We start from the raw sequence: 25,979 nt of genomic DNA, 5'->3' as shown, positions 1-25,979 counted from the left end.
AAGGTATCTTCACCAACTTCCCGGTGATACAAGGATGTGACACCGGAAAGCAAGGGGACTATTTGTATAGGGCGAAATATGTTCATACTAAATACTTGCATAATTGAGCGACATGTGAAACCGGAGACATGTGGAAAGCGAGACAGGTGGAAATCAAGCCCGGAGGCAGCAATCTCGGTTGTCCCCGAAGGGAATGTTGCTCATAAAGACAAATAAATTCCTGTCACCCGGTAACATTCAATGGAGAATATTCTATAACATTAAGTACATATTCTATAACGGTACAGAGAATATGGCATTAATAGCTTGTCGTTACACATTCTTCAATGGCCCCCATTGAGTCTATAAATCACATATAAATTTAACTGTACCGTTTTACGGATAAACAATAATTTAAACGTGTAAATGGCTTACATTTAATTTTATATTTAGAGGCGAAAGTTGTGACGGCTAGATTAGAGGGCCATGATCGGCATTTAATAAACTCGCCGCATTGAATGAATATTGTGAACTTATTCATAAGTGAATTGATCAAATTAACTCACTCACTTAGATTAACCACGCACAATTTTAAACTATAACTAATCGCCTCAATAGCTTGAAACTCCGAGCACGCAGCAAATATGAGAACAGTTTAAGTTATATGTATACAGATGCAAATATGAGAACGGTTTAAGTTATATGTATACAGATATTGTACACTTTTTCGTATAATCAATATAGTTTACGGTGAAAGCCTAATGGTATCAAGTAGGTATATCGAACTAATAGATGCATATCATGTGTTTGCATATATATTTTTCTCATGTAACTATGGTCAATGAAGTACTCCCTCCGTTTCAATTATGTGAATCTATTTTTCTAACCCTTTAAAAAATAATGATACATTTTTAAATTTAAAAATACTTTGATTTAAACTTCCTATTTTACTCTTAATAATAAGTTTTTATAGCATTATAACATATTTCAAATCATAAGTTACCTCCATACAAATATTATAATATTTTTAAGACTACAACCTTGGAAAATCTTTATGTTTTTCTTAATATCCGTACCCTATTAAACAAGTTCACGCTATATTATCACCGCTTTAAATCACTTAACATATTATGCTGGTATGATCTATACAACGGCTTGGTAAGTATAACCGTTGTATATTTATATCAATTCACGTGCGCTCTTCCACGAGTATATTTTCCGCAAATCAGATTGATAAAAAAAATAAAGAATTTAAAGAGCCTTTTGAGGTTTAATTCCCTGTTATCTTTCACTGTGTGGTAAGTACACATAGTAAAAGTACTATTAAAAGAAGGATTGGACAAACCCTTCTTTTAAATTGACCCTCAACTCCTCCTTTTCTTCTCCCTTCTTTAACTCAAAACTAAATTCCCATTTCCCATATCCAAAAGTTCCTTTCTTGTTTCTTCCATGGAGTTAGCTTTGAGCTTAGGAGGGGATACCCCAAAATCATTTTTGTTTCTTGAAAAGTCATCATCTTCTTCTTCTTTACATGAGAAGCTGAATAGCAGCAAAGATTTAGGGTTCTGCATGGGTTTAGGTAAGTGCAATGAAGATAAAATCAGAAAAAATAAATAGAGACGGAGCCAGGATTTAAAGGAAGATCACGAAAGTAAAGGGTCATCAGATCCACTGCTTCAGCTTGATCTCTTGCCTTTTTCTCCAGTTTCTAGGGACACATCTTCACAGCTTCACTTTCCTTGGCTCACTGAAAACAGTGAGTAAATTCTCTCACCCCTTCAACCTTTTTTCTTTCTTCTTGTTTGTTGTTTTCTTTGTCCAACTTGAGCTTTAGCATAATTTATTTTTTTAAAATTTTCTGCCATATGGATTATGTGGGTGGTTGTGTGTCGCGGGGAGGAGTCACCCTTTCTCCCATTCGCTAGAAAATTACACTATATAGATAGATAGATTTCATTCTTTATGCATATATATTATATGTTGATAGCTTCTTTGTATGTTTTCTTCATTATATTTTGGATCTTTTTGGTAAAAATTCTAATTCTGCCATTGGTGATGGGGTGTTACCATGTTATACATACTTGTATTTGTGAGGTTTTTCAAAAAAACATCAAACGTACCATCTTTGTTTGCTCTTTTTAAGTAAATCTTATTGCTCCTAGGGCTTAGAAAAGATTTGAAGTTATAGCATGTTACTTGTGTGATCCCTTTGTCTATCAAACATAATTATGATTTTTGTTAGAAAATTGAAAGAATAGGAAAATATTGAAAAAAGAGCTTGATGTAGAACACTTTAATTCTGGAGATACAACATGAATGTTATTTACAGTTATTTAAAGTTGGTTGATGTAATTTTTGTCTGATCTTCTTCTCTATATGAAGTGTCAACATCCTTCTTATTTATAGAACATGATTTCAAAAGGTTAGGGACTTCTTTGAAACAAATGTCTTTTCTATTTTATCACGTAATCCAAAAAAAACATTTACAAGTAATCTTTTATATAAAATGAGATTTGTAATTTAAAAAAAAAGGTAGATTAACTGCAAAAGTATTTAAGTTAAACTCTTTGATTAACACCTTTTCCATATTACGAACTATTCAACAGTAGCTGCTGAACCTGGACCAGCGGGAAAGGTGTTGAACATGAACCGGCGGCAGTTAGTGGCGGAGGAGGCTGAGGAAGGGGCGGCGTTGTCATCTCCGAACAGTGCAATATCAACTTTTCAAGTGAACATTCCAATATACAGAAATGGAAATATGTTATTAGGGAAGAGAGAGAGTGAAGGAGATGTAGAAAGATGGGGTAATTCTTCTTCTAGAGCTAGTGATGAAGAAGATGGTTCGGCCAGAAAAAAGCTTAGACTTACAAAAGAACAATCTGCTTTTCTTGAAGAAAGCTTCAAAGAACACAACACTCTCAATCCAGTAAGTCAAACTTCTTATCATTCTTTTCTTGACTTTTTATCCGCTATAACATATTGATTTATACAGCTTATATATGTTAAATCCTAAAATCATGACGTTAATCATCTATACAGTATTAATAATTTAATACAATATGTTAGATGTTATTTTCTTAAATTCATTTTCTTGGTATTATTCTTGATGTTTTGGAAAATACAAAACTGTAATTGCAGAAACAGAAGCTTGCTCTAGCAAAGCAGTTAAACCTTCGTCCAAGACAAGTGGAAGTGTGGTTCCAAAACAGAAGAGCAAGGTAAGCATTAGTATGGCAGTAAAAGTTACTGTATTTAGTTTTAAGTTCTGTATATGACAATGTAAAAAGTATGTACACAATATATAAGTTCACTTAGAATTAATTCGTAGTTTGATAAAAATGATAACTAGCCTACTGCCATTGATTAAACAATATTGACAATTTTTACATTATTGTTTGTGTATTTAAGAAAGATATTTATTTGAAAAAATGACAGGACAAAATTGAAGCAGACAGAGGTAGATTGTGAGTATTTAAAGAAGTGCTGTGAGACACTGACAGAAGAGAATAAGAGACTGCAGAAAGAGCTTCAAGAATTAAGAGCTTTAAAATCTTCTCAACCTTTTTATATGCAGCTTCCTGCCACCACTCTCACTATGTGCCCATCTTGTGAACGCGTGGTCACCGCCACTAGCTCCGCTGCCGCTGCTTCTGCCGCCGCCGCCGCAAACACGACGCTTACTCTGGCTAAACCAGGACCCTTCCCATTTTCACCAGCCCAAGTTCAGGCTCCTCAGGCTGCTTCATAATCTTCTTTTTTTTAATTTTATTTGGTGTTCAAGCACCCAAGAGCAAGGCGGTGAGTTCTTGGAGGTAGGGAGCCGAGGGTCTATCGAAAACAGTCTCTTTACCCCACGGTAGGGGTAAGGTCTGCATACACACTACCCTACCTAAATCCCACTAGTGTGATTATACTGAGTTGTTGTTGTATTTGGTATTCTATATAGGTAAACACTCCCTAACAAAATGTACATGTTAGGATTTTGACATAGGTGTTTTTGGTTGTTATTTTTCAACTAAAGATTCCTTTTTTTCTTTTCTTATAAACTATACTTTGTCATGCATGGCGAGTTTAAAACTAGATAGGGACTTAAGATTGGGAGGAAGTTTGTTTGTCTAGGAATATTTTAGAGATTTTAATTAGGAGGAAAAAAACACTATGTATTGCTCAAAATTGATGTTGTAGAAGAAAGAATAAGTTACTTTTCCTCAACTTTATTCGATGAATAATCCAAATTAAGTATCGCTAATGCTTTGGGTGTGTAAACCATTCTTTACTTGCCATATATGATTAGCAAGATTATCAAAATATTTATTCAAGCTGTATTACTTATGAGATGATCAAAATATATTTTAATTTGGACTTCAGCTGGCATCTGTTCGAACTTCAATAGGCGCAGTATTAACGAAAATATATTATTAATATCATTATAATATGTCAGAAGGCCGATTAGTGAAATTTTAAAAACTTTAAGATCCATTCTTCCATCTATCAAAGATAGTGACAAAATATTTTAAAATAATGATTGCAAAATTCAAATGTAAGAGAATGAAGAAGAACGAAGAGTAAATTGGATTTTATTTTCTCAAGTTAGCGGAAAATTGCCAATAAATTCTTTTCATCATGTCTTTCATCAATATAATAGGGTATAATGTTTAATAAGAGAAGGACAAGGAGTGCGAAATTTCATCATATGAGGGTGCTCAAGATACGAGGCATATATATCTTTTAATCTTTAAAAATAAAAATATATGCCAAAATTGGAAAATTTATGAAAATGGTGAAAAGGTACATTAAAACGGTATAGTTCATACAAATTTACTAAAGAAAATCAATGGAAGTTTATTTTCATGTTATAACAGCATATGCAAACAAAAAAATTACTAAGTCATCGAGTACTAAATATAGAGCAAAACAATGTTGTATATAAGTTTAATATATCGTCCTATACAAGATCACAAAACGTAAAAGATTGAAATGACATGTTCATTTCTGGCGAAATAAGGTAGATTTTTTAAATAAATTTCTCGTTTGTCAAATCAAATGCTAGAAACTATATATCTCGGTTAAAAAGAAAATGTCAAGAGAAATAAATGCAATAGTAAGGAGAATAATGGCTCAATGAGGTACAAAGAACATATTTACAGAGATCAGAAAAATCAGGAGACAGTTTTCCCTATAAGCCATTAATGATAAGTTAAAGAGTACAGTACGTAAACTTATTTATTATTACTTCACAAGATATTGGTTTCCAACATAAATGTGACATCAACCTTATACCTTGTTTGAACTTTTAAATCATGGAAAGGTGGACAGTACTCTTTAATCATTCTTGCCCCCCTCCCACGAAAGACAATAAAAGAGTGATACACATATATAGTAGAAGCATGTTGTGTCTGATATGTGTATATATATTTGTGCAAGTATTTATTGGAGAGAATAACATATTACTTTATAAATAATTTGATTATGTACATATTTTTTATACAGTAGTACATAGAATTTAAACTCAGTAAAAATTTGAAAGATTGTGCGATAACCCATCGACAGAAAATAGAGGTGACAGAAGTAGGTTATATCTTCGCTATCCACCGTTAGATATGGGGCAAATGTAAAACCCTTTTTCAAAAAATTGAATATTTTTATGGGTTTGAACTGTTAATCTATGAATAGTGTATCTTATATTACCCCCGACCTTATTTCTTTCTTTACTTAATTAATAAAATGCTGCTCAAAACGTGTCAATTTTTTTTTGGTACATTCTGAAAGCTAACAACAGAGTTAATTTCAGAATCTTTGAGATTAGAGACTGGATGGTTCACAAAGAGAAGTTTTCTTGATAATGATGTCCAACAAGAACTAGTAGCAAAAAGGGAAAACAGAATTGAAATGCTATTTAGGGTTTAGCCAGAACTAGTTAGTTTTCTTGATAATGATGTCCAACAAGTACAAGCAAAATTCAGAACACACTGATTAATTTCTAAATAACACCCCTTTAGAATGGCTACCTGGATCATTTCTACCGGGGGCGTATGTATACAATTCCTCCAGAAAACAGACGAATTTGGTGCAACAACATCGGCAATATAGTTCAACTCAAGTAAGAACTACAGTTTTAGATCAGTTATCATCAGCATGGTGAGGTCCAACATATTTACAAGTTCCACCAGAGAATGGGCTTCAAATCACCAGTTTGGAGGCCCATTTAGATGTCTTTGTAAATCTAAATGTTCAGTCTTGATACAAACATAAATGAGTAAACTACCATTTATATTTTAATCCCGTTAAGATAAATTTTAGGAAAGTAGTCAATTTTAAAGCATGCTGGTAAGAATTTCAAAGCACCAAGAATCCTGATAATCACCAGAGTTTTCAGCTACAATGCGAAAAATTCTGGTGCTAGTATTTTGTAGCCAATTGCACAAAAATAAAGCAACCATAAAAATTCCGTGCCAATTATCATTACTCGTAAAATTATGACAACCCGTCAAATATTTTGATGAACCTCGACTACTCCACCTAGCCTATCAGAAAATACACATAAAAATAATTTTTAAAATCTTGATCAAATATTAATACCGCTCAAAAATGCTAAAAAGATACTTTAGAAAAAAAAATCAAAATAAATTAATTTTAGAAGCTTGGTTAGAATCACAATGTCACTTGTCTGTATCTTGCTCCCTGATTATAATTTTAGGTCCATCTACTACAACTCGTGAGTCGTGACTAAGACACAACAATCATAGTCCGAGTGACATGCTTTTTTCTTCTTTCACCTTTTGCACTGATATAATCAATAAGGTAAAAATTTATCCACACCTATAAGTATTAACATAACTAATATCAACACAAACTCATGATATTTATCGAACTATGAACTTTTAGGAGTCATTCGGTTGGTTATATTGGCATAATTAATCTTAGCATAAAAGTTCACATAAAATAATATGGAGCACAAGTGTTTAGTTGATTGTATGCAGAAGAAAGAAATAATCGCTCGCAAAAATCCATATACTCACTCCATTTCAATTTAGATCAGGTAGTTTGACTCGGTACGGAATTTAAGGGGAAAAAAAAGACTTTTGAAACTTGTGATCTTAAAAGCTTAAGGGGTAAAAATTTTATAGAGCCATGACATTTATGTTGTTACAAAAGCTTCTCATTAAGGGTAAAATGAGTAAAATAAAGAGTTTAAAGTTGAATTATTTTCAAATTTAAAAATGTATCATTTATTTTGGAACAAACTAAAAAAATAGTACCTCATCTAATATGAAATGGATGGAGTGCGTTCGAAAAAATAATGCATACATTAGCTTTGCATATTAGTAATATTTTGTTTGGTACATTTTTTCAACTTATGTATAACTAATACAAGCATTTGTTATACATCATATTTTGTATTATCCTATGTACAGATAATGCATAGCAAACCATGGTATTAGCAATACCAAAGCTATTAATGCATGCATTAGTATGGAATATAGAAGGATATGGAATATGGAAGGCATTTTTGTAAACAACTAATTTTCTTAAAAATTATGCAATGTATTTAATTTTTAATACACTACACCAAACTATGGATAAAAAATAATCTCTGCATAACTAATGTTTGCATTATTAATTCATGCATTACTATTCTCTGCATTACTAATACACCTTAATCAACACTATTCTTATACACCCTACCAAGCGACCCCTATGTGTTAACGATACACAAATTAAACTGTTTAAAGACAAAATGCCTTTTAAAATAAGTAATCACAACATAACAATTGCTTCATTATTAATCAATGTATAAATAATTCATGCATTTATGATCGTCGCATAACTAGCAAGTAAACCAAACAATCCCTTAGCTAAGATAGTTCAACAACATGCTGAACACCCACATTTTTCGACATTCAAACAAGTATTGAAAACTCATAGTCAAAACATCCCATGTGAAAAACATATATAAGGTACTAAAGTAGTACTAACAAAGTACTCTAATACATACATAATTAGTTTCCAAATTATTAGAGTGACACGCAAGCTCTCATGAAAAGCATAAAAAGATTAGCGTCACAGTCAAGCGCAGATGTCATAGTCAACATCAATTATTCAAAACCCCTTTAATGGAAAACAAATAATTAAGAAAATGCTATGTTTAAAAAAGCTTGAACACATCTTTGACAAGATACAATAATGTAATATAAAGGTAAGAAACTCATGACTCCACAACCATTAACACGTAAGATGGACTAAAAGAATTTACTAGTAGTTTAGTACAATTCCTTAAATTATTCAATAAATAAAATTACTGAGAATTTACACTTTTCGAGCCCTCAAGACTTGAAAATACTTTATAGCAAAAGAAAATTACATAATTTAACAGCAAAATTTCCTCCTTACTCTCCTGTAATACTAGTAAGGAATAAGGACAGATCTCTTGTTTCAAGAGAAACTTCCCTCTCCCTCTCATATACTTATAATTTACTCCGTAAGGGCTCGCTTGGCAAAAGAGATAAATGATAATTAATCCTGAGATTTTAGATGAGTTTATCCAGCGTTTGGTAACCGCGGTATAACTAATCTCGGGATTATAGTATTATTTTTATCCCTATGTTAGAGTAAGATAACTAATCCCGGGATAATTAATCCTGGGATAACTTATTTTCTAACCAAACGACCCCTAAGAGTACTCTTTCTTGGATTTTCTTCAGGTAGTTTCTTTGTTCTTTTCTCCTATATAGACATGTGAAAAGACAAAAAAGCCTGGACATTTTCTATAGGCTTGACTCATTATTTCAAATGAACATGGGCATCATGTAAGTGTTTGTTTACCTATGACTTTTTCTGCTGTTGTCTCTGGTGTTGTCTTGCCAAAAGTTCAGCATATAACAGCTCATTCCAAGCATCAGGTACACCAGGGAGGCACCAATGGCTGCAATCTTGATACCTCCATTGTGATTTCCTTTCCTTGTCTGTCAAATTCGGCTTCCTATATATCGATGGGTGACCGTCTTTTCTATAGTCTGACATTCTTGTGATATTGAGATAGGAAACTTGAGTTTTCATTCCTTTGAAGACTTGCTCTAATACTGTCATCTTGGATGGATACGGTGTCAAATATGTGTCGTTCTTTATTGGCTCCGTTTCACTGTCACACGCCCCGCCAGAATTCCATTGCCCGCCACTGTGAAAGGGTTGTATATTTTACGGTAAATGGTGATGAAAACAATGATACATGATAATAGGAAAATCAACAACTAGGTTATGACATTGTTGTTATCGATTAAGTAGTCGCGAAGTGGTACTAATAATAACAATAAAGAACACGAGCTTTCGACAAGTAAATGTGATTTGGTCTTAAATTTTGTGTTATTACCTGAAATGAGAAGCAGAATAACCTCTGAAGAGAACAACTGTCTTTTTGGGATTTATATGAGCATCGACCCATCTTCCCCATGTTGTTAATGCTTTTCGAAAGGCCTCAACCACATTTAGTTGGCGGTGCACATGACTTCCTTCTTGATAATAGTCTTTCCTGAAATATTCAACAATTTCAACATTGTTTAATCTACAGTTATTTAAGAGTAAACAACTTGATTATGTATGTTGAAAAACACAACAGATTTCACCCTAAGGAAGTCTTCTCATGAGTCCACCAGTGACCGGTGTTGAAGACTATGATATCTGCATTTTTATACTTCTCAGCAGACTCTCCAATCAAATCAAGCCGAAGCGTTTCCTTCTTCCCTCCTTTTTTATCTGCAACTTCCCATTGTTGAACCAAGAAAGGAGACACAAAGAACTCCACTCTGCATTTATAGTCCTGAAAAATTTTACATATCAAAATTGAAAGGTTTCATAAGATTATAAACATATGATGGTGAAGTCTAATGTAACAAATGAATCTGGCTACATCAGATAACTTACTTCAAATATAAATGAATACGAAGCTTCTGTCCTGAAATGGTGTCTTCCAAATTCTTCATAAACCTTTTTCTGATCTTTGACGGAGTTTCTAAGAGTGCAAATAAGGGATTCCCACATGTTCCTATTGAGAGAATCACCAACGAATGCCAGCCGCTTACCTCTTAATAATTCCAGCATATGAGTGGCATTCAATCTGTCAATCATTCCAAAATCTACCATAAGAACAATTAACCATTGCCAAAGATACTAAATTCCCTAAATCAAGAAAACATAGCACATATACCTGTAATGATCTGCATATACATTACATAATTGATGAATGAGATTAACTTTATCAAAATGAAAGGGTGTCATAGTTTAGTTTATACAGCAGAACTTGTCACACTCCGTTAGCTATAAAACTCCTTAAGTACATCCAAATTCTAAAAGCACAGAATCTTTGAAGTCTCATATTTGCAGTTCAATCATCAAAATAAATTCCTAATTAGAAATGTGGAAAAAAAAAAGTTTAAGAGCACAAAGATTGCACAATTTACCTGGGAAGACTGCAGGCCTTGGGCTTCCATTTCATCTTTAAGTAACCACTATCAGGCCTACCATTGACAACACAATTGAATTGCTCATCAATAAGAGAACAAGAACCAGGTTTGTACAAAGGATAAGACTCATCTGTCACCCAATTCCCATCAAAGAAATCACAATTCAACAAAGACTTAACCAAATCTTCATCTCCTTTCTTCACTGACACATCCAAATTTGTCCCATTTCTCTGCTTCTTCACCAAAGAAGAAGTGAAATTTTTCTTCACTTCCTTCTCTATAATTCCCTTTTCTCCATTCCCGTTTGCACTTTTGTCCCCAGAAGAGGATTTTGGTACTGAATTTTCAGTCTGATTCACATTAACTGGAGACTTTGTAGCCTGAATTATCCTCTGATTTGCCTTCAAAATTCCAACTTTATCATCAAAATTTTTACTTTGTGTCTGATTCACATTCAAAGGAGAGTTAGCAGCCTGAATTGCACTCTGATTTGCCTTCAAGATTCCAACTTTATCATCAAAATCTTTACTTTGAGTCTGATTCTTCACAACTGAGGATTCTTTATAACTCAACACAGAAGAATTTGTTAGTAAAGTAACATTTACATAAGGCTTTGGGTCCAAAATTGCACTTTGATTAAAGGGCTTTTCCAAGATTCCAACTTTATCATGAGACTCATTATTATGAGTATGTTTTTGACCAATTGATGGCTCTTTATTCAAATGGGGTTGCTCAAATTTGGTGTTTGAAGTTTTTGGAACATTATTTGGGAAAAGGTTAGAGAAAATTGAAGAGAAGTGAGATCTATAAGTCCCATCTTCTTCTCTGCTAGTGCTTAATGATAAAATGTTAGTAAACCATGGAGAAGAAGAGTTATTAGGATTAGGAGTAAAAGCCAAGAAAGTGGTGACAACAATGAAAACAAACACAAAACCATATGCACATGCAATACTTCTTTTGGTTTTGAGAAGTGAGAAGTGAGTTTTCAAGTCTGTAACCAGAGTTCCACCATTAATAGGTGCATATTTTGCTGTTTCAGCCATTGGTTTTTGCAAGAAATGAGAATTATAGATCAAAATCTATTGTTGCATAGGGCAAAAGAAGAAGAAGAGTAAATGATGAGTGTAGAGTAGAGATAAGAAAGAAACAGCAAATTCATAATGGAGAGAGAAGGGGAGATTTTGGAAGTATTGGTGTGTGGTATGGACTCTTTTTAATCTGTGTTTCTATGTATGTGAGACAGAGAGTGAGTAAAAAGATAGTTATAACACCTATGTGTAACGGAGAAAACACCCATCAAATTTAAACCTGAATTTGTCATTATTCTTTTAATATCTCATTTAACATAGTACAATGATTCTTTGTCTCAAATTATCTATAGTAATTTTCAAAAATAGTTATCTTAAAATATTTATTATTTTAAAATTTTAAGATTAAATTAATTATTTTTTTTTATTTTATCCTTAATATTAATTACTCTTGAAGACTATAAATATCTCAAATATGAATAAATATTAAATAAATAAAAAATTATATTTTAAAATATAAATAAAAATTAAACAGTTAAAAACTTTTCATATTTAATATTTTTTTTAGGACGTATAAAAAAAACACCGACCGAAGATTAAAATTTTCGAAATTAAACAAAAAAGTTCACCCACTAAGTTAGAAAAAATCAGATATTTTTGCCTATTGGAGTAAAGCAGGAAAAAATCCTTAACTGGGATGTATCCATACAAAAACAGGAAAAAAATTAATGAATGAATCTTTTGATTTACTTGTGAACTTTTATGTTAAAAGAAATACTTTATCCGATTCATAATAAGTAATTTTTTAATTTTTTTTATAGTCCAAAATAAGTTATTTTTTTAAATTTTAAAAATAAATTAATTATTTTTTTCTTATATTGCCCTTGAAGTAAATAATATTAAAGTATATGTTAGGTGTGTTTATGTGAAGAGATAATAAAAATTAATATTATTAATTTTATTACTAATTAATATTAAAAAATAAATTTTATTTATTATGGACCGAAAAAAATACGATTAATATGTTTTTAAACTTATAGTACTATACTAAATTCGGGAATGTTGTAATTATAATTTCACAAAAGCTTCGTGTTAGGGTAAAGTGAAAGGCGTCGGCGTAGTAGTCTCGAAAAAAGTAAAAGTTAGTTTACCTTTCAGAAAATTATCAATGTTGTGTTGACACTTTGAGTAAAATGCCACTTGTTTTGAGATAATTAGCAGGAATGCCACTGGCGGCTAACATCAGAGAGAATTTCGGAGACAAAACTCTAACAACTAGATGAAGATAGCATTTTAAAACGGAGAAAAAGAAAAAAGCAATTTTTTTAAAAAAACTCCAGATCTCAAATGCTTCCACCTGTATGTGTTGGGTGCTGCTCTGGCTTACCGTGCGGCATTTTTTTTGTTCTCTTTTTATTTGGAATTAATTAATGTTTTTTCTTCTTCATATTAATATTATAGATGTACCAAATTTTGGACGGCATTTCTTTGTTTTTAGGACTACGAAGATCTAACGTATAAAAGGGGTAAAATTGTCATGAGTTCGATTGGTGAAAGTCGTCATTAATATTTATACTAGATTAGGCTGTGTATACATCTTTAGGGATGTGATCATTTGTTCGAATTACCTTTAAAGGTGAATACAGATATTTTGTGTATTTGACCGTCTTTTATAGATATAAGCATACTTTACCTTGGATGGAAAATATTTGATAGATCTAATAATGACGTAAGAAACTTTTTGAGATACTATGGAACTAATTAAAGTTGAGTTTACCAGTAGATCTGACTAAGCACGAGGGCATCTAGTCTAGTCAAAATCATTAAGGCTTAGTTAGACAGTACCAAAACTAAAAAGGGAACGGTTGGCTCGTGACGTCAGCTATGGAAATTTGGAGCTTGTATCATCACCCGCCGCTACTCATCATGCTAGGTATCATTTGGTATATATTTTTAACATATGAAAGCTTACATGTGAAATATACTAGCCCATGTAGGAAGGTTTTAGAAAAATATGGAGATTTCTCATGAAATACCTTAGAACCCCATGGAATTGTTAGAAAAATCCTTAGAAGCTTTTAACTATGTAGAATATTCTAGATAAGAGACTTGCTTGTAAATAATAATAGCCTTGTGTAATAATTATTATTTACTCACTAGCCCCTATGAAACTAGTATATAAAGGGGGTTATTCATTTATAATTCATCAAGCAAAACAATCAAGTTATCCCTAATACAAAAGTTTCATTTGGCAATTCTCCTGTGTTCTAACATTCCTTAGTGATTTTGAGTGTAGTAAGACTGACTTGGCATAGCAAGAACATGAGCAAGTTGTGCAAGATCGTGAGCGAGTTGTCGAGCGCCGCATGTGTACTTATTTAACGACTAAGGACGTGACAACGTGGTATCAGAGCAAAGGATCACATCGGGCAAATGAATGTCTAGAGTTGGGAAAACTTGCAACAATGATCGGAAACTTTGCTCAGGCACTCAAGGGTAACACAGGAGGGACCGTCTGCATTGAAGGGATGCGCTTGGAATCTAAGCCGAAAGTAGGGAATTCCAAATCCTATCTTGGCGACATGCAAATGAAGCATGGTGGTAGCAATAAACGTTGGGCGGACATAGTTGAAGAGGATGGCGAGTTACAAAGTGATGGCACGCTATCGGACTTAGATGAGGCACCAAGCAGAGGGGTCAAGTTTGCTAGCAAGGTTGGGACCATGGAGGGCAGCCAAATAGGGAATGAAAGTAGGGGTCCGATGCTTGAGAAGCTGCTAGACTTGGTCGAGTCATGGGGAGATTCAGGCCAAGAGTAAGGAGAGACATCCGATGGGCAGAGGATCGAGGCCATCATTGCTAGCCGTCCAAAGTACAAATGGGGCAAGAAGAAAGGTGACTGGTACCTTGTGACATGGGAAGGCGAACCGCTCCATAGAGCATCATGGATAATGAACAAAGATCTCCGGCGACGCCAAGGCGAGGTGCGCGCGTACATGTCGATGCTTTGTGCCGAGTGCCGCACAAAATTGGGTGGGGGAGAGTGTCATGACCTGCCATATCATCCTGCTACGTAGGTGTCATTTGTCCTATATTTTTTCCATATGGAAGCTTACATATGAAATAGACTAGCACATGTGGGAAGGTTATAGAGAAATATGAAAATTTCTCATAAAAGACCTTAGAACCCCATAGAATTGCTAGGAAAGTCCTTAGAAGATTCTAGCTATGTAGAATATTCTAGATAAGTGACTTACTTGTAAATAATAAGGGCCTTGTGTAATAATTATTATTTACCCACTCGCCCCTATGAAACTAGTATATAAAGGGAGTTATTCATTTGTAAATCATCAAGCAAAACAATCAAGTTCTCTCTAATACAAAAGTTTCCTTTAGAAATTCTCCTATGTTCTAACATTCCTTAGCGTTCTTGAGTATAGTAAGGCTGACTTGGCATAACAAGAACGTGAGCAAGTTGTGCAAGATCGTGAGTGAGTTGTCAAGTGTCGCACGTGTACTTATTTAATGACTAAGGACGTGACATAAGGCTGTTCTATTTTTCTATGGGTACCATGTTCTATTTGATGACTTGTACTAGAGAATAACGTTTCCAAAATATGCCCAACCAGAATGAGAGTATAGAATATAGACAGTGTTGCAATTAAGGGAAATGAAATAGGACGAATTATCTGACCGTAGCATATATTAGTTATATACTCTTATTATGGATTTAAGTCAAACATAATTAGATGTACGAAGATTTTGAAAATTCAAATACTTAACAATTTTATGTAAGTACAATGACCTTCTACCCACTTAAATTTGTACTTAATTGCCAACCCGGTAAAGGAACTAATAATTTTCCCATTTGAACATCTCAACTCATACATTTGTGAACTAATAAACCTCTCAATCAAATGCGCTGATATAGTAACATATCGTTAAATAGGGTAAAATCGGTTTATATTAAGTGATCATATGATAGCGTGACACGTGGAACCGGAAACAGATGGAAAATGAAGCGGGTAGAAATCAGGTCCGAGGACAATAGCTTTAGTTGTCACCGGGAAGATCTTGAAGGAAACACAGTCAACGGAAGCAAATGAATGTTTGTCACCAGATGATATTTAATGAAAAATATTCCTCAGTATTAAATAACATAGTTGTTGCAGAGAATTTTGACATTCATGGCTTGCCATTACATATTCATCAATAACCCTCATTATTGTCATTTAAGAAGGGCTTGATCCCAATACCTTGTTCCCTAGATATAGCTATAAATAGTGGCTTCAACAACCATTGTAAAACACGAAAATTCTGACAAACCTATGCTAAATATTATTCCAAGCCGAGTAATACTTTATTTTCTGTCTAATGCTATTCATATTGTTGCCTTCGGAAGCGTTGCTCCCAAAACCAATATGTTTGCTATTTTATCTCGATTTCAATGCTATGTCTTGCATTTTATTTAATTCATTTACCATTTTGAGGATCAAATCAATTCACTTGTCTATAAATCATGCTATAAATTCAACTGGTAGCGTTTTGCGGGTAAACAGTTTGGCGCCCACCGTGGGGCTTAGACAGCTGCGTAATTGAGTTGATCCTTGCATCTATTACTAACATGTTTGATTCTTTGTTTCTTAGCAAAAAAACGTAAAAAAACAAAATGGAAGCTAACGATGTCAACATCGCACACAACGTTGAGTTACAAGAAAATCTGCCTCAACACGAGGATTCGATTAGTGACACTCGCAATGAAGAGGATGTAGCAACGTCGGTTCATGGCGGTCGATACCCTCGATGTGTACGAGAGGCGACTCCTGATGATGCTGAAGACGAGCACGTTGCAAAAACGGTGAGAATCTTGAGAGAACAGCAAAAGGCCATCATGGGCCATCTCTTTCGGCAAGACCATGCCATGATAGAGCTAAGGCAGACATTGTCAGGTGCTTCCAACAACGCGAATGGAAGAGGCCTTGTTCCTCCCGATGCTCCCGCAAATCAAGCTACGCAAAAGGTTACCCCCTTGTTTAGACGAGAACACTTCCACGAAAATCACCTCAAACGGAGCTTTAGAACTCAAGATATGCCCAAAATACTAAACTTTTCGGTTTAAAACAATCGCCTTCGCGGGAGACCTTCGCGTTCGCGAAGAGCAATTTTTTGTGTTGACCGGTCAACCCATAAATCATTCTTCACTTTCTCGAAACCTCTCTCGTGTTCGCAAAGAACAAAACCTCGCACCAGAAACCAGTAATTTTGTCCGACAGAGAAATAGGCATAACTCTCTCATACGACATCGAAATTCGACGATTCTTGTTGTTATTGTTCTGTAATTACAATATGGATCTAATGGTTAAATACAATTACAAATCAAAGGTAATTTTCTCAATATATCTACCGTTATGCCCAAAGAAATGACGCAGAAACATCAAATAAGAGCGCGACACAACCCAAACACCTCCGAAATACACCCGAGGCCCCCGAGACCACGTCCAATTACACAAACCATTCCCAAAGCATAACACAAACCTGCTTGAGGCCTTAATTAACACCAAACAACATCAAAACTACGAATCGACGATCGAAACCTTTCTTTAAACTTCCAAACATTCAAACTTTGACGAATGCGTCTGATTCATTCTTAAACATTCCGGAATGACGCCAAACTTTACGCACAGGTATCAGATCACGATACAAACCTATTCCAAGGCTCGGAACCTCAAATGGACATCGATAACACCAAATTCTACTTCAAATCAAACTTAAGAAATTCTAAAACCTTCAAAATGCCAACTTTCTATATTAAGCGCCGAAATGCTTCTGGACCACCCGATACTCAACCTGAACATACGCCCAAGTCCGAAATAATCATACGAATATATTGGAACCTTAAAATTCCGATTCTGAGAGTTTATTCAAAAGTCAAACCTTAGTCCATTCTTCTAACTTAAGGTTCCGAAATTAGAATTTTCCTTCCGAATCAAATCCGAACTTCCCAAAATCTAATTCCGACCATATGTACAAGTTGTAACACATGAAGTGAAGCTGCTCAAGGCCTTACACTGTCGAACGATGCACTAGAGCTCAAAACGATCGGTCGGGTCGTTACATTGCGTGTTCTCTGTGAAGGTGATGTCGTCCTCGACGACTTCCCGGAGTCTCTTGCTATGATTCACCGACACTTTTATTTTTTTCGTCGCTGAAAAAGTTACATTTTTGACCTCGTTCCCCCCAAAAATTATGTTAATCGTTTGTTGAGGAGGATCTTCTCCTATCTTCGAGGGCTTTGCATTGTCTCGGCTGCGGCCATAATTGTTCTTAGCCCGGTCGCTTAAGAATTCCCTGAGATGGCGGTTCTTTAACAATGTTGCACCTCCTCGCGCAGATGTTGGCAGTCCCCAGTTCGGTGGCCATTAGTCCCATGATATTTGCACCATAAACTAGGATCCCTCTGGCTGGGATAAGATCTCATATACCTCGGGAACCGTGCTTCCTTGATGTTTCTCATTACCGATACCAGCTCCACTAAGCTGATATTGAAATTGTACTCCGACAACCTAGGATAAGTGAAATCCTAAAAATCCGATACATTTTTGTCTTGCAATGACCAGTTGTTCCGGCCACGGTCAGTTCTCCTATCGAGAGCGAACTTATCCGTTGATCAGAACCCTCTGTTGTTGCGTCCTTCGGCCCTTTCGTAGGTCAAAAACCGGCCCTTAGAAGATTGCCAATCTGCATCAAAATCATCCTTTGATTTATCCCTGTTCTTTTCTCGATCCTGACCCTTAGTTGATGTTGCGAACCCGAGATGATCATCCTTTATTATTATCTTTGATTCGTAACGGTTGTGGACATCTGCCCGTGTAGTTGCCTGGAACTCGAGCATGCTCTCTTTTAGTTTCCGGGATACGTCGGAGGTTCTCGGGTTTAACCCTTTAGTAAATGCCTCACCTGCCAATTCATGTGGCACGACCGGTAACATCATCCTTTCTTTCTAAAACCTGATCACGAACTCACACAATAACTCAAACTCTCCTTATGAAATTCTGAATATGTCCGCCTTATGGGCGTGGACCTTCCTGGCCCCGTCATGGGCCTTGATGAAAGAATATACGAGCATCTCAAAGGAATTTATTGAGTGTTCGGGTAAGTGGGAGTACCATGTCAAGGCCCCATTCGTGAGGATTTCTCCTAACTTCTTCAACAAGACTGACTCAATCTCATGTTGAGCCAAGTCATTTCCTTTCACCGTCGTTGTATAGGTGGTGATGTGCTCCTGGGGGTCCAAAGTTCCATCATATTTCAGTATGTCTAGCATTTTGAACCACTTCAGAATCAACTCTGGTGCTGCGCTCGGTTTGAATGGCAACTGGGTGTACTTCTTTGAGTCCGAGCCCTTCAGCACTAGTGGGGCGCCCAGAATTTGGTCCATTCGAGCGTGGCATATGAACTTTATTTTGATGTTTATCCATGATTATTTTCGTTTGGTTATTATTTTTATCGGTGTTTGGATTGTAAAAATTGGGATTTTGAGCCCCAAAGTTGAGAAATGGTAAATCCTTGTTTGAGGGTCGTTTCATGGACAAAATTGGATGATTTTATGGATATATACCATATGAGTTGTGGGTAATATTTATTTTCAATAATTTTCGAAATCCGAGGACGTGGGCCGAGAGTAGAATTTATTGACTTTTCGAGCAGAGTTGGGAATTGTTATAAATTGATTAATTATAAGTATTGAAGTATATTTTGATTGATTTGCACGTTTTTTGACTAGTTTCGGGACGTTTGGATTTGAGTTGAGGTGTTAGAGAGGCGTTGGAGCCGGTTATGGAACTTCGGAGTGAGGTAAGTCTCTTGTCTAACCTTGTAAGGGGGAAACTACCCCTAGGTGATGTAATTGTTATGTGCTACTAGTTGTGGGTGCTACTTTCGCACGAGGTGACGAGAGTCCGTACGTAACTAAAGCATGTTTATGTCCGGGTAGACTTAGGACTTTACCATGTAATATTTGAAATATTTAAATTCATTCTGCTGGCTTAATTAATTAAAATTACAATTGAACTTGATTTAGAAATATATACATATATATTAGGCCGAGCTTTATTACCTTGAGTTGTTGGAAATTTATTTGAGAAACGGTAAAGGTTATACTCACCTAGTGTTCATATACTGTACTGTAAGCTCGTGTCTCATAATTCAATAATTCATTTCCTTTCTTGTGGAGTGGGCCGAATGCCTTGGCAGGATTATGTACCACACTCTTATGGGAGCGGGCTTTTCGCCTCAGCAGTATAATAGATGCATCTATGGTTCATGTCGCTCGACCCTCGACAGTGTACACGTTATGATGGGATCGGGCCGATCGCCTCGACAGTTTTTTGAAATCTGGTCGTACGACTTCGGCGTAATCGTGCGTTATATCGCTAGCAGTCCGAATATTCACGAGATTTTTTATTCCACTGATGCCTTGCATTTTATATGGTATTTCTTATTTATTTGATATTGGCACTAGGTATTTTCTGAGCTGTTGAGATAGAATACGAGATGAGAAATTGATATCGTTTCAATTTTTTTTTGGAGATTGTGTTAGTTACAAATTTACCTCACTACTACTATTGTGCTTCTTATCTGTTCATAATTTACCATATTGATTTATTAGACAACTAGTAAGTATCGATACCGATCCCTCGTCACTACTTCTCTAGGGTTAGGCTAGATACTTACTAGGTACGCGTTGATTTACGTACTCATGTTGCACTTCTACACTAAATGTGCAGGATCTGACAGATTCATTTGGTGGTCATCTTGGCGCGTAGGCGTAACTGCTGAGGAGACTTTATGGTGAGCTGCATTCCAGGCTACGTATCGCAGCCCACAGAGTCTTCATCATACCATTTACTTTATTCTGTCCTATTTACATTCCAGACAAATGTTGTATTATTATTGTTGTACTGCCTAGTAAATGCTCATGCACTTGTGACACCGGGTTTTAAGATATACTAGCTGATGCTTACGATTTGGTATATTATCATCGCCTTTCATTTCTCTTATAAACTACAATTTTTGTACGTTCCCATGGATTTAAAATTATAAACTTCCTTCCTTATTAAAATTTATGATTTTAAAAGTAATAAAATGAGTAATTAAATTGATCAATCACTATTGGCTTGCCTGATGGCGGCGTTAGGCTCCATCACGACCTATAGTGGATTTTGGATGGTGACACTGATGGACTTCTACTGCCGCACAACGATGCCCTGGTAATTTCTCTTAACGTTCAAGATTTCAAGATTAAACGTGTTTTGGTTGACCCAGGAAGTTCAGCCAACATAATCCAATGGAGAGTGTTGGAACAAGCCAAGCTAACCGTAAGCATTATTCCGTCAACAAAACTCCCCACTGGGTTCAACTTAGCAAGTGTGACAATCCGAAGGGAGATCTTGCTTCCCACGAACACCAAAGGGGTCATGAAGACTACCTTATTTAAAATGGTAGACGACGACATGGGCTACAACATAATTCTTGGTAGACCATGGCTACACGAAATGAAGGTCGTACCATCAATATATCACCAACTTCTAAAATTCCCAACTCTAAAAGGAATCAAACAAATAAGAGGGGTTATAAGCTCTTCGGACTGTGCATTTTGTTGAGCTGATGAAGGTCATTGTCTCCTTTGTAGGGAAGCCCCTTCATCAGTGGCTTCCTGATAAGTGGGGATTTTGACTACTTATTAGCATTTTTTTGCTTTGGTTTTAGTCTAAAAGCATTAAACTCTGTTCCTAAAACTAATGCAAAGTGCAAAATTGCAGGAATATTGGAAGTTGGACTCCCGATATGAAATTCGAATAAAAAAGGAGTAGTCCGAGCTCAAGGCAACAAAAGGGTCTCAAAGAAGACCTTGAGATCAACTTCAGAGGGTGTGCAAATTTCCAAGTACCAAGTCCCTTAGAATTTCGGACCGCAAAAGAATTGTTCGACCGCAGACATAAAAGTGCGGACCGCAGAAGACTAGATTGCGGCCGAAGTTCTAAATCTGCGGACCATAGAAATGTTGTCTCGCGATTGCATTTCAGAATTGTGTGGCTGCAGAATCCCATCTCCTGCAAGATGAAGAATTTTGCGGACAGCACGTGGAATTGCACGTCCGCAGAACCTCCCGAAGGAAATTTTTGTTCGAAATTCCAGCCTTGTATAAATAGACGAGTTTCATAAAATTAGGTCAACTTTTGACATCAACAAGTCCTGTAGCCATTTTTCTTTGCCTATTTTGGAAGTTTTCTAAATTTTAGAGTATTTTACTGTAGATTTTATTATTGTAACTTTACAGTATGAGTTTAATTAGTATTTTTTTCTTCTATTTCTTTAATTTCAAGCATGAGTAGCTAGATTTTACTAGGGTTGTGACTCAACCCTAGTGTGTAAACCTTATGGGTATCTAATTTAGTGCTTGTTTATGATTGAGTGTTTATTATTTAGTCTTGTTTATACTTTAATTTGTGGAATTAAATGATTGCAAATATTAGTTCATGCCTATTTGACTTAGTCTCTACTTGATAAAGAGAGACTTAATCTAGGAAAACTTGGGTAATAAGAAATTGGGTCAATCGAAATATTGATTAACCCAATTAAAGGGTTCAACCTAGAGATAGTAATAACCCGACTTGAGCTTTTATCAACCGTTTTGTGTGATACCCATTTGGACTCGAGAAAGCCAAATTGGGCAAAACCACTCTCTGACCGAGAGGTATTAAGTGGGTGTTTGAGAGTTGATAGCTATAATACACCCCGATCAGCAAAACAAGTATTAAGGTTTTTATCCCATTAGGCGAACACTTAGATGATGGTCATAGCCCTAAGCTTTTTACAAACTTGAAAAACAACAAAAACAATTATCCTAGTTTTATTTCTTTACTTTGCAATCTTTAGTTTTAAAATAGAAATAGCAACAAAACCATTTTTTGGAAGTGCAAACTAAGATAGTTCAAATTCACGCACTAGAATATATACTCCTAACTCCCATCTAGCTCCCTGTGGATTCGATCCCGACTCTTTGTTGGGTTACTATAATTGCAATCGACCATTTTATACCTTGTTTTGAGGTGTACATTGTGCGTGATAGTCAATATTTGGCACCAGTGCCGGGGAGTTACAAACGGTATTAGCTATATATTTGGGTGTGTTTTTGGAATATCTTCTTTTCCTTCCTTGTTACTAACGTGTTGGGAAATATAGGTTTAACCATGGCAAACAATGAGCTCGGAAATATTGCTTTGGGGGATGTGAACATTGATGATGATCAAATGGATGAGGTTCCTCTTGAACCTCAAGCCAATAGATAAGGTCGAGTGCCTCACGACAATATGTCCGTTCCACCCCCACCTCACCAAGAGCGGTTCCACACCGGGTGTTGCCCAATGAAGGATATGCAAGTGCAATAGTTCTGCCCCGTATTAGGGCGGGCAACTTTCAAATAACCAATGTGATGCTCACTTTGTTAGAGCAACGAGACTTCTTCACCAGTGCTCTAGGTCAAAATGCATATAAACATTTGAAGGGGTTTGTGGACACGTGTTGGGGGAGTAAACAAACAAATGTCTCCAAGGATGCATTGAGGCTAAGGCCTTTTCCCTTCTCTTTACGGGGAAAAACTTTAAATTAGTTGGAACGTTTACCGAACCATTCCATTCACACTTGGGATGAATTGGCGAAAAAGTTTATTTCTAAGTACTTCTCTCTGGGGCATATGGCTACACTTAGAGATGAAATTCTAGCATTCAAGCAAGAGCCCAATGAACCACTAAACGAGATATGGGAACGATATAGAACGATGGTTAAAGAATGTCCCAACAACGATATGACGGAGAACATGATTCAACAAACTTTCTATCGTGGGATCAACACAACCAACCAATGTGTAGTGAATCAACTTGCCGGTGGGAACTTCATGACTATACCTTATGCGGAGGCATGTGAGATCTTAGATGAAATGGCGGACACATCATCGGCATGGCAATCTCGGGCTAATGTTCCACAAGGTGATCCCAACGTGATTCACCTCCACAAAAAGTTGCATGACCATGGGCAAGTCATAGCCGAATTGACTACCACCATAAATCAACTAGCAAAGGCTCAACTTCAAAAAGTGCAAAATCCTAGGTAAGTCAATGCTATGGAGGGAGTAAACATGATGGTGAACAAGGTTTAGTTCCGTTTCATACATCTTCTAATTGCAAGGGATTATTTTTGTTATTTTTCAAATTTGTAAAAAGCCTAGGGCTATGACCATCACCTAGGTGTTCGCCTAATGGGATAAAAATCTTAATGTTTGTTTTGCTGATCGGGGTGTATTATAGCTATCAACTCTCAAATACCCACTCAATACCTCTCGGTCAGAGAGTGGTATTGTCCAATTTGGCTTTCTCAAGTTCAAATGGGTATCACACAAAACGGTTGATAAAAGCTTAAGTCGGGTTATTACTATCTCTAGGCTGAACCCTTTAATTGGGTTAATCAATCTTTCGATTTATCCAATTTATTGTTAGTCAAGTTTTTCTAGACTAAGTCTCTCTTTCTCAAGTCGAGACTAAGTGAAATAGGCATGAACTAATGTTTGCAACCATTAATTCCATAAATTAAAGCATAAATAAAGCTAAATAATAAATACACAATCATAAACAAGCACTAAATTAGATACCCATAAGGTTTACACACTAGGGTTGGGTGACAACCCTAGTAAAAATCTAGTTACTCATCCTTTAAATTGAAGAAATAGAAGAAGAGATACTAATTAAACTCATATTGCAAAGTTACAATGATAAAATCTACAGTAAAATACTCTGAAGTATAGAAAATTCCCAAAAGAGGCAAAGAAAAATGGCTACAGGACTTGCTGATGTCAAAGGTTGACCTAATTTTATGAAACTCATCTATTTATACAAGGCTGGAAATTTCAGACAAAAACGCCCTTTGGGAGGTTCTGCGGCCGTGCAATTCCATGTGCGGTCCACAAAATTTTTCATCTTGCAGGAGCTGGGATTCTGCAGCCACACAATTCTGAAATGCAGCCGCGAGACAACATTTCTGTAAAGTACACTCAATCCTGCAACACACTTCAAATCCAGTTAGCACAAAAAATAACACATAACTACAAAAGAAGAAAAGAAAATAAAAATAAACATGGGTTGCCTCCCAATAAGCGCATGATTTAACGTTGCGGCATGATGCAGATTACCATCATTTGAAATGAATCACTGCTACAACATGGCCATCACCAACTTTTCCCAAATAGTGCTTCACCCGGTGACCATTGACTTGGAATACCTCATTGTTTTGTTCTTCAAGTCAAATGCACCAAAAGCATACCCACAATTTCAAAGGGAGCACTCTATTTAGATTTTAGCTTTCCGGGAAACATCCTCAACCGTGAGTTGAACAACAGAACAAGATCACCCACTTTGAACTCTTTGTTTCAAATATATTTGTCATGCAGATATTTTATCTTTTCTTTGTACAAGGGCGAACTTGCATAAGCATGGTTTCGGAACTCATCCAATTCATTCAAATGTGTAACCCTCAAATTAGCGGCTACATCCCAATCAAGATTCAACTTCTTTAGAGCCCACATGGCTTTGTGCTCAAGTTCCACTGGGAGATGATAAGCTTATCCGAACACCAACCAGTATGAAGACATTCCGATAGGTGTTTTGTAAGCTGTCCGATAAGCCCATAATGCATCATCGAGCTTCTTGGACCAATTCGTCTGGTTAGCATTCACTGTTTTGGACAAGATACTCTTTATCTCTCGATTATAGACTTCCACTTGACCGCTAGCTTGTGGATGATAGGGAGTCGTAACTTTATGAGTAACACTATACTTGCTAAGTAAAGTGTCAAAAGCCTTGTTGCAAAAATGCGATCCCCCATCGCTTGTGATAGCCCGCGGATTACCAAACCTTGTGAAAATATTCTTCTTCAAGAACGCCACCACACTTCTCGCTTCATTGTTGGGTAGAGAAATAGCCCCAACCCATTTAAACACATAATCAACCGCGACCCAGATGTAGGTGTTTCCACAAGAACTCACAAAAGGACCCATGAAATCAATACCCCACACATTAAAGATATCAATCTCTAAAATAGTAGTGAGAGGCATTTTATTCTTTTTCGAGATTCCACCAGCCCTTTGACATTCATCACATCTTTTCACTAAATAACTTGCATCATTGTAAAGGGTGGGCCAATAGAAATCGCAACTTAGCACTTTGGCCGTCGTTCTTGCTCCACCATGGTAACCACCATATGGCGAAGAATGACAAGCCCCAAGAATATCACTTTGCTCTTCTTCCGGTACACATCTTCTAATTACCCCATTTGTACAAATCCGAAAAAGGTATGGCTCATCCCAATAATAATCTTGACAATCCCGTTTGAGCTTCTTCCTTTGGTTTGAAGAGAACTCATTCGGGATAATTCCACACACAAGGAAATTTGCTAGATCCGCAAA

The 25,979-nt window shown here is 35.9% G+C and overlaps 1 protein-coding gene and 1 pseudogene across 1 annotated transcript; one reads left to right on the top strand and one right to left on the bottom strand.

The window, feature by feature from the left end:
• The first annotated feature begins 1,328 nt into the window (after nt 1-1,328).
• LOC107791100 (homeobox-leucine zipper protein HAT14-like) lies at nt 1,329-4,041 on the top strand (annotated as a pseudogene).
• Nucleotides 4,042-8,202: 4,161 nt separating this feature from the next.
• Nucleotides 8,203-11,740, bottom strand: LOC107791101 (protein trichome birefringence). The gene is made up of 5 exons (XM_016613097.2): nt 10,434-11,740; nt 9,898-10,090; nt 9,600-9,793; nt 9,347-9,505; nt 8,203-9,154 (listed from the first exon to the last, which is right to left on the bottom strand). The coding sequence occupies exons 1-5, from the start codon at nt 11,477-11,479 to the stop codon at nt 8,803-8,805; spliced, it is 1,944 nt and encodes a 647-aa protein (XP_016468583.1). The 5' UTR covers nt 11,480-11,740; the 3' UTR covers nt 8,203-8,802.
• Nucleotides 11,741-25,979: the final 14,239 nt, after the last annotated feature.

Source organism: Nicotiana tabacum, chromosome 24, assembly GCF_000715075.1.
Source record: "Nicotiana tabacum cultivar K326 chromosome 24, ASM71507v2, whole genome shotgun sequence".
Classification (NCBI taxonomy): Eukaryota; Viridiplantae; Streptophyta; class Magnoliopsida; order Solanales; family Solanaceae; genus Nicotiana; species Nicotiana tabacum.
This window is presented reverse-complemented; position numbering and strand designations above follow the sequence as displayed.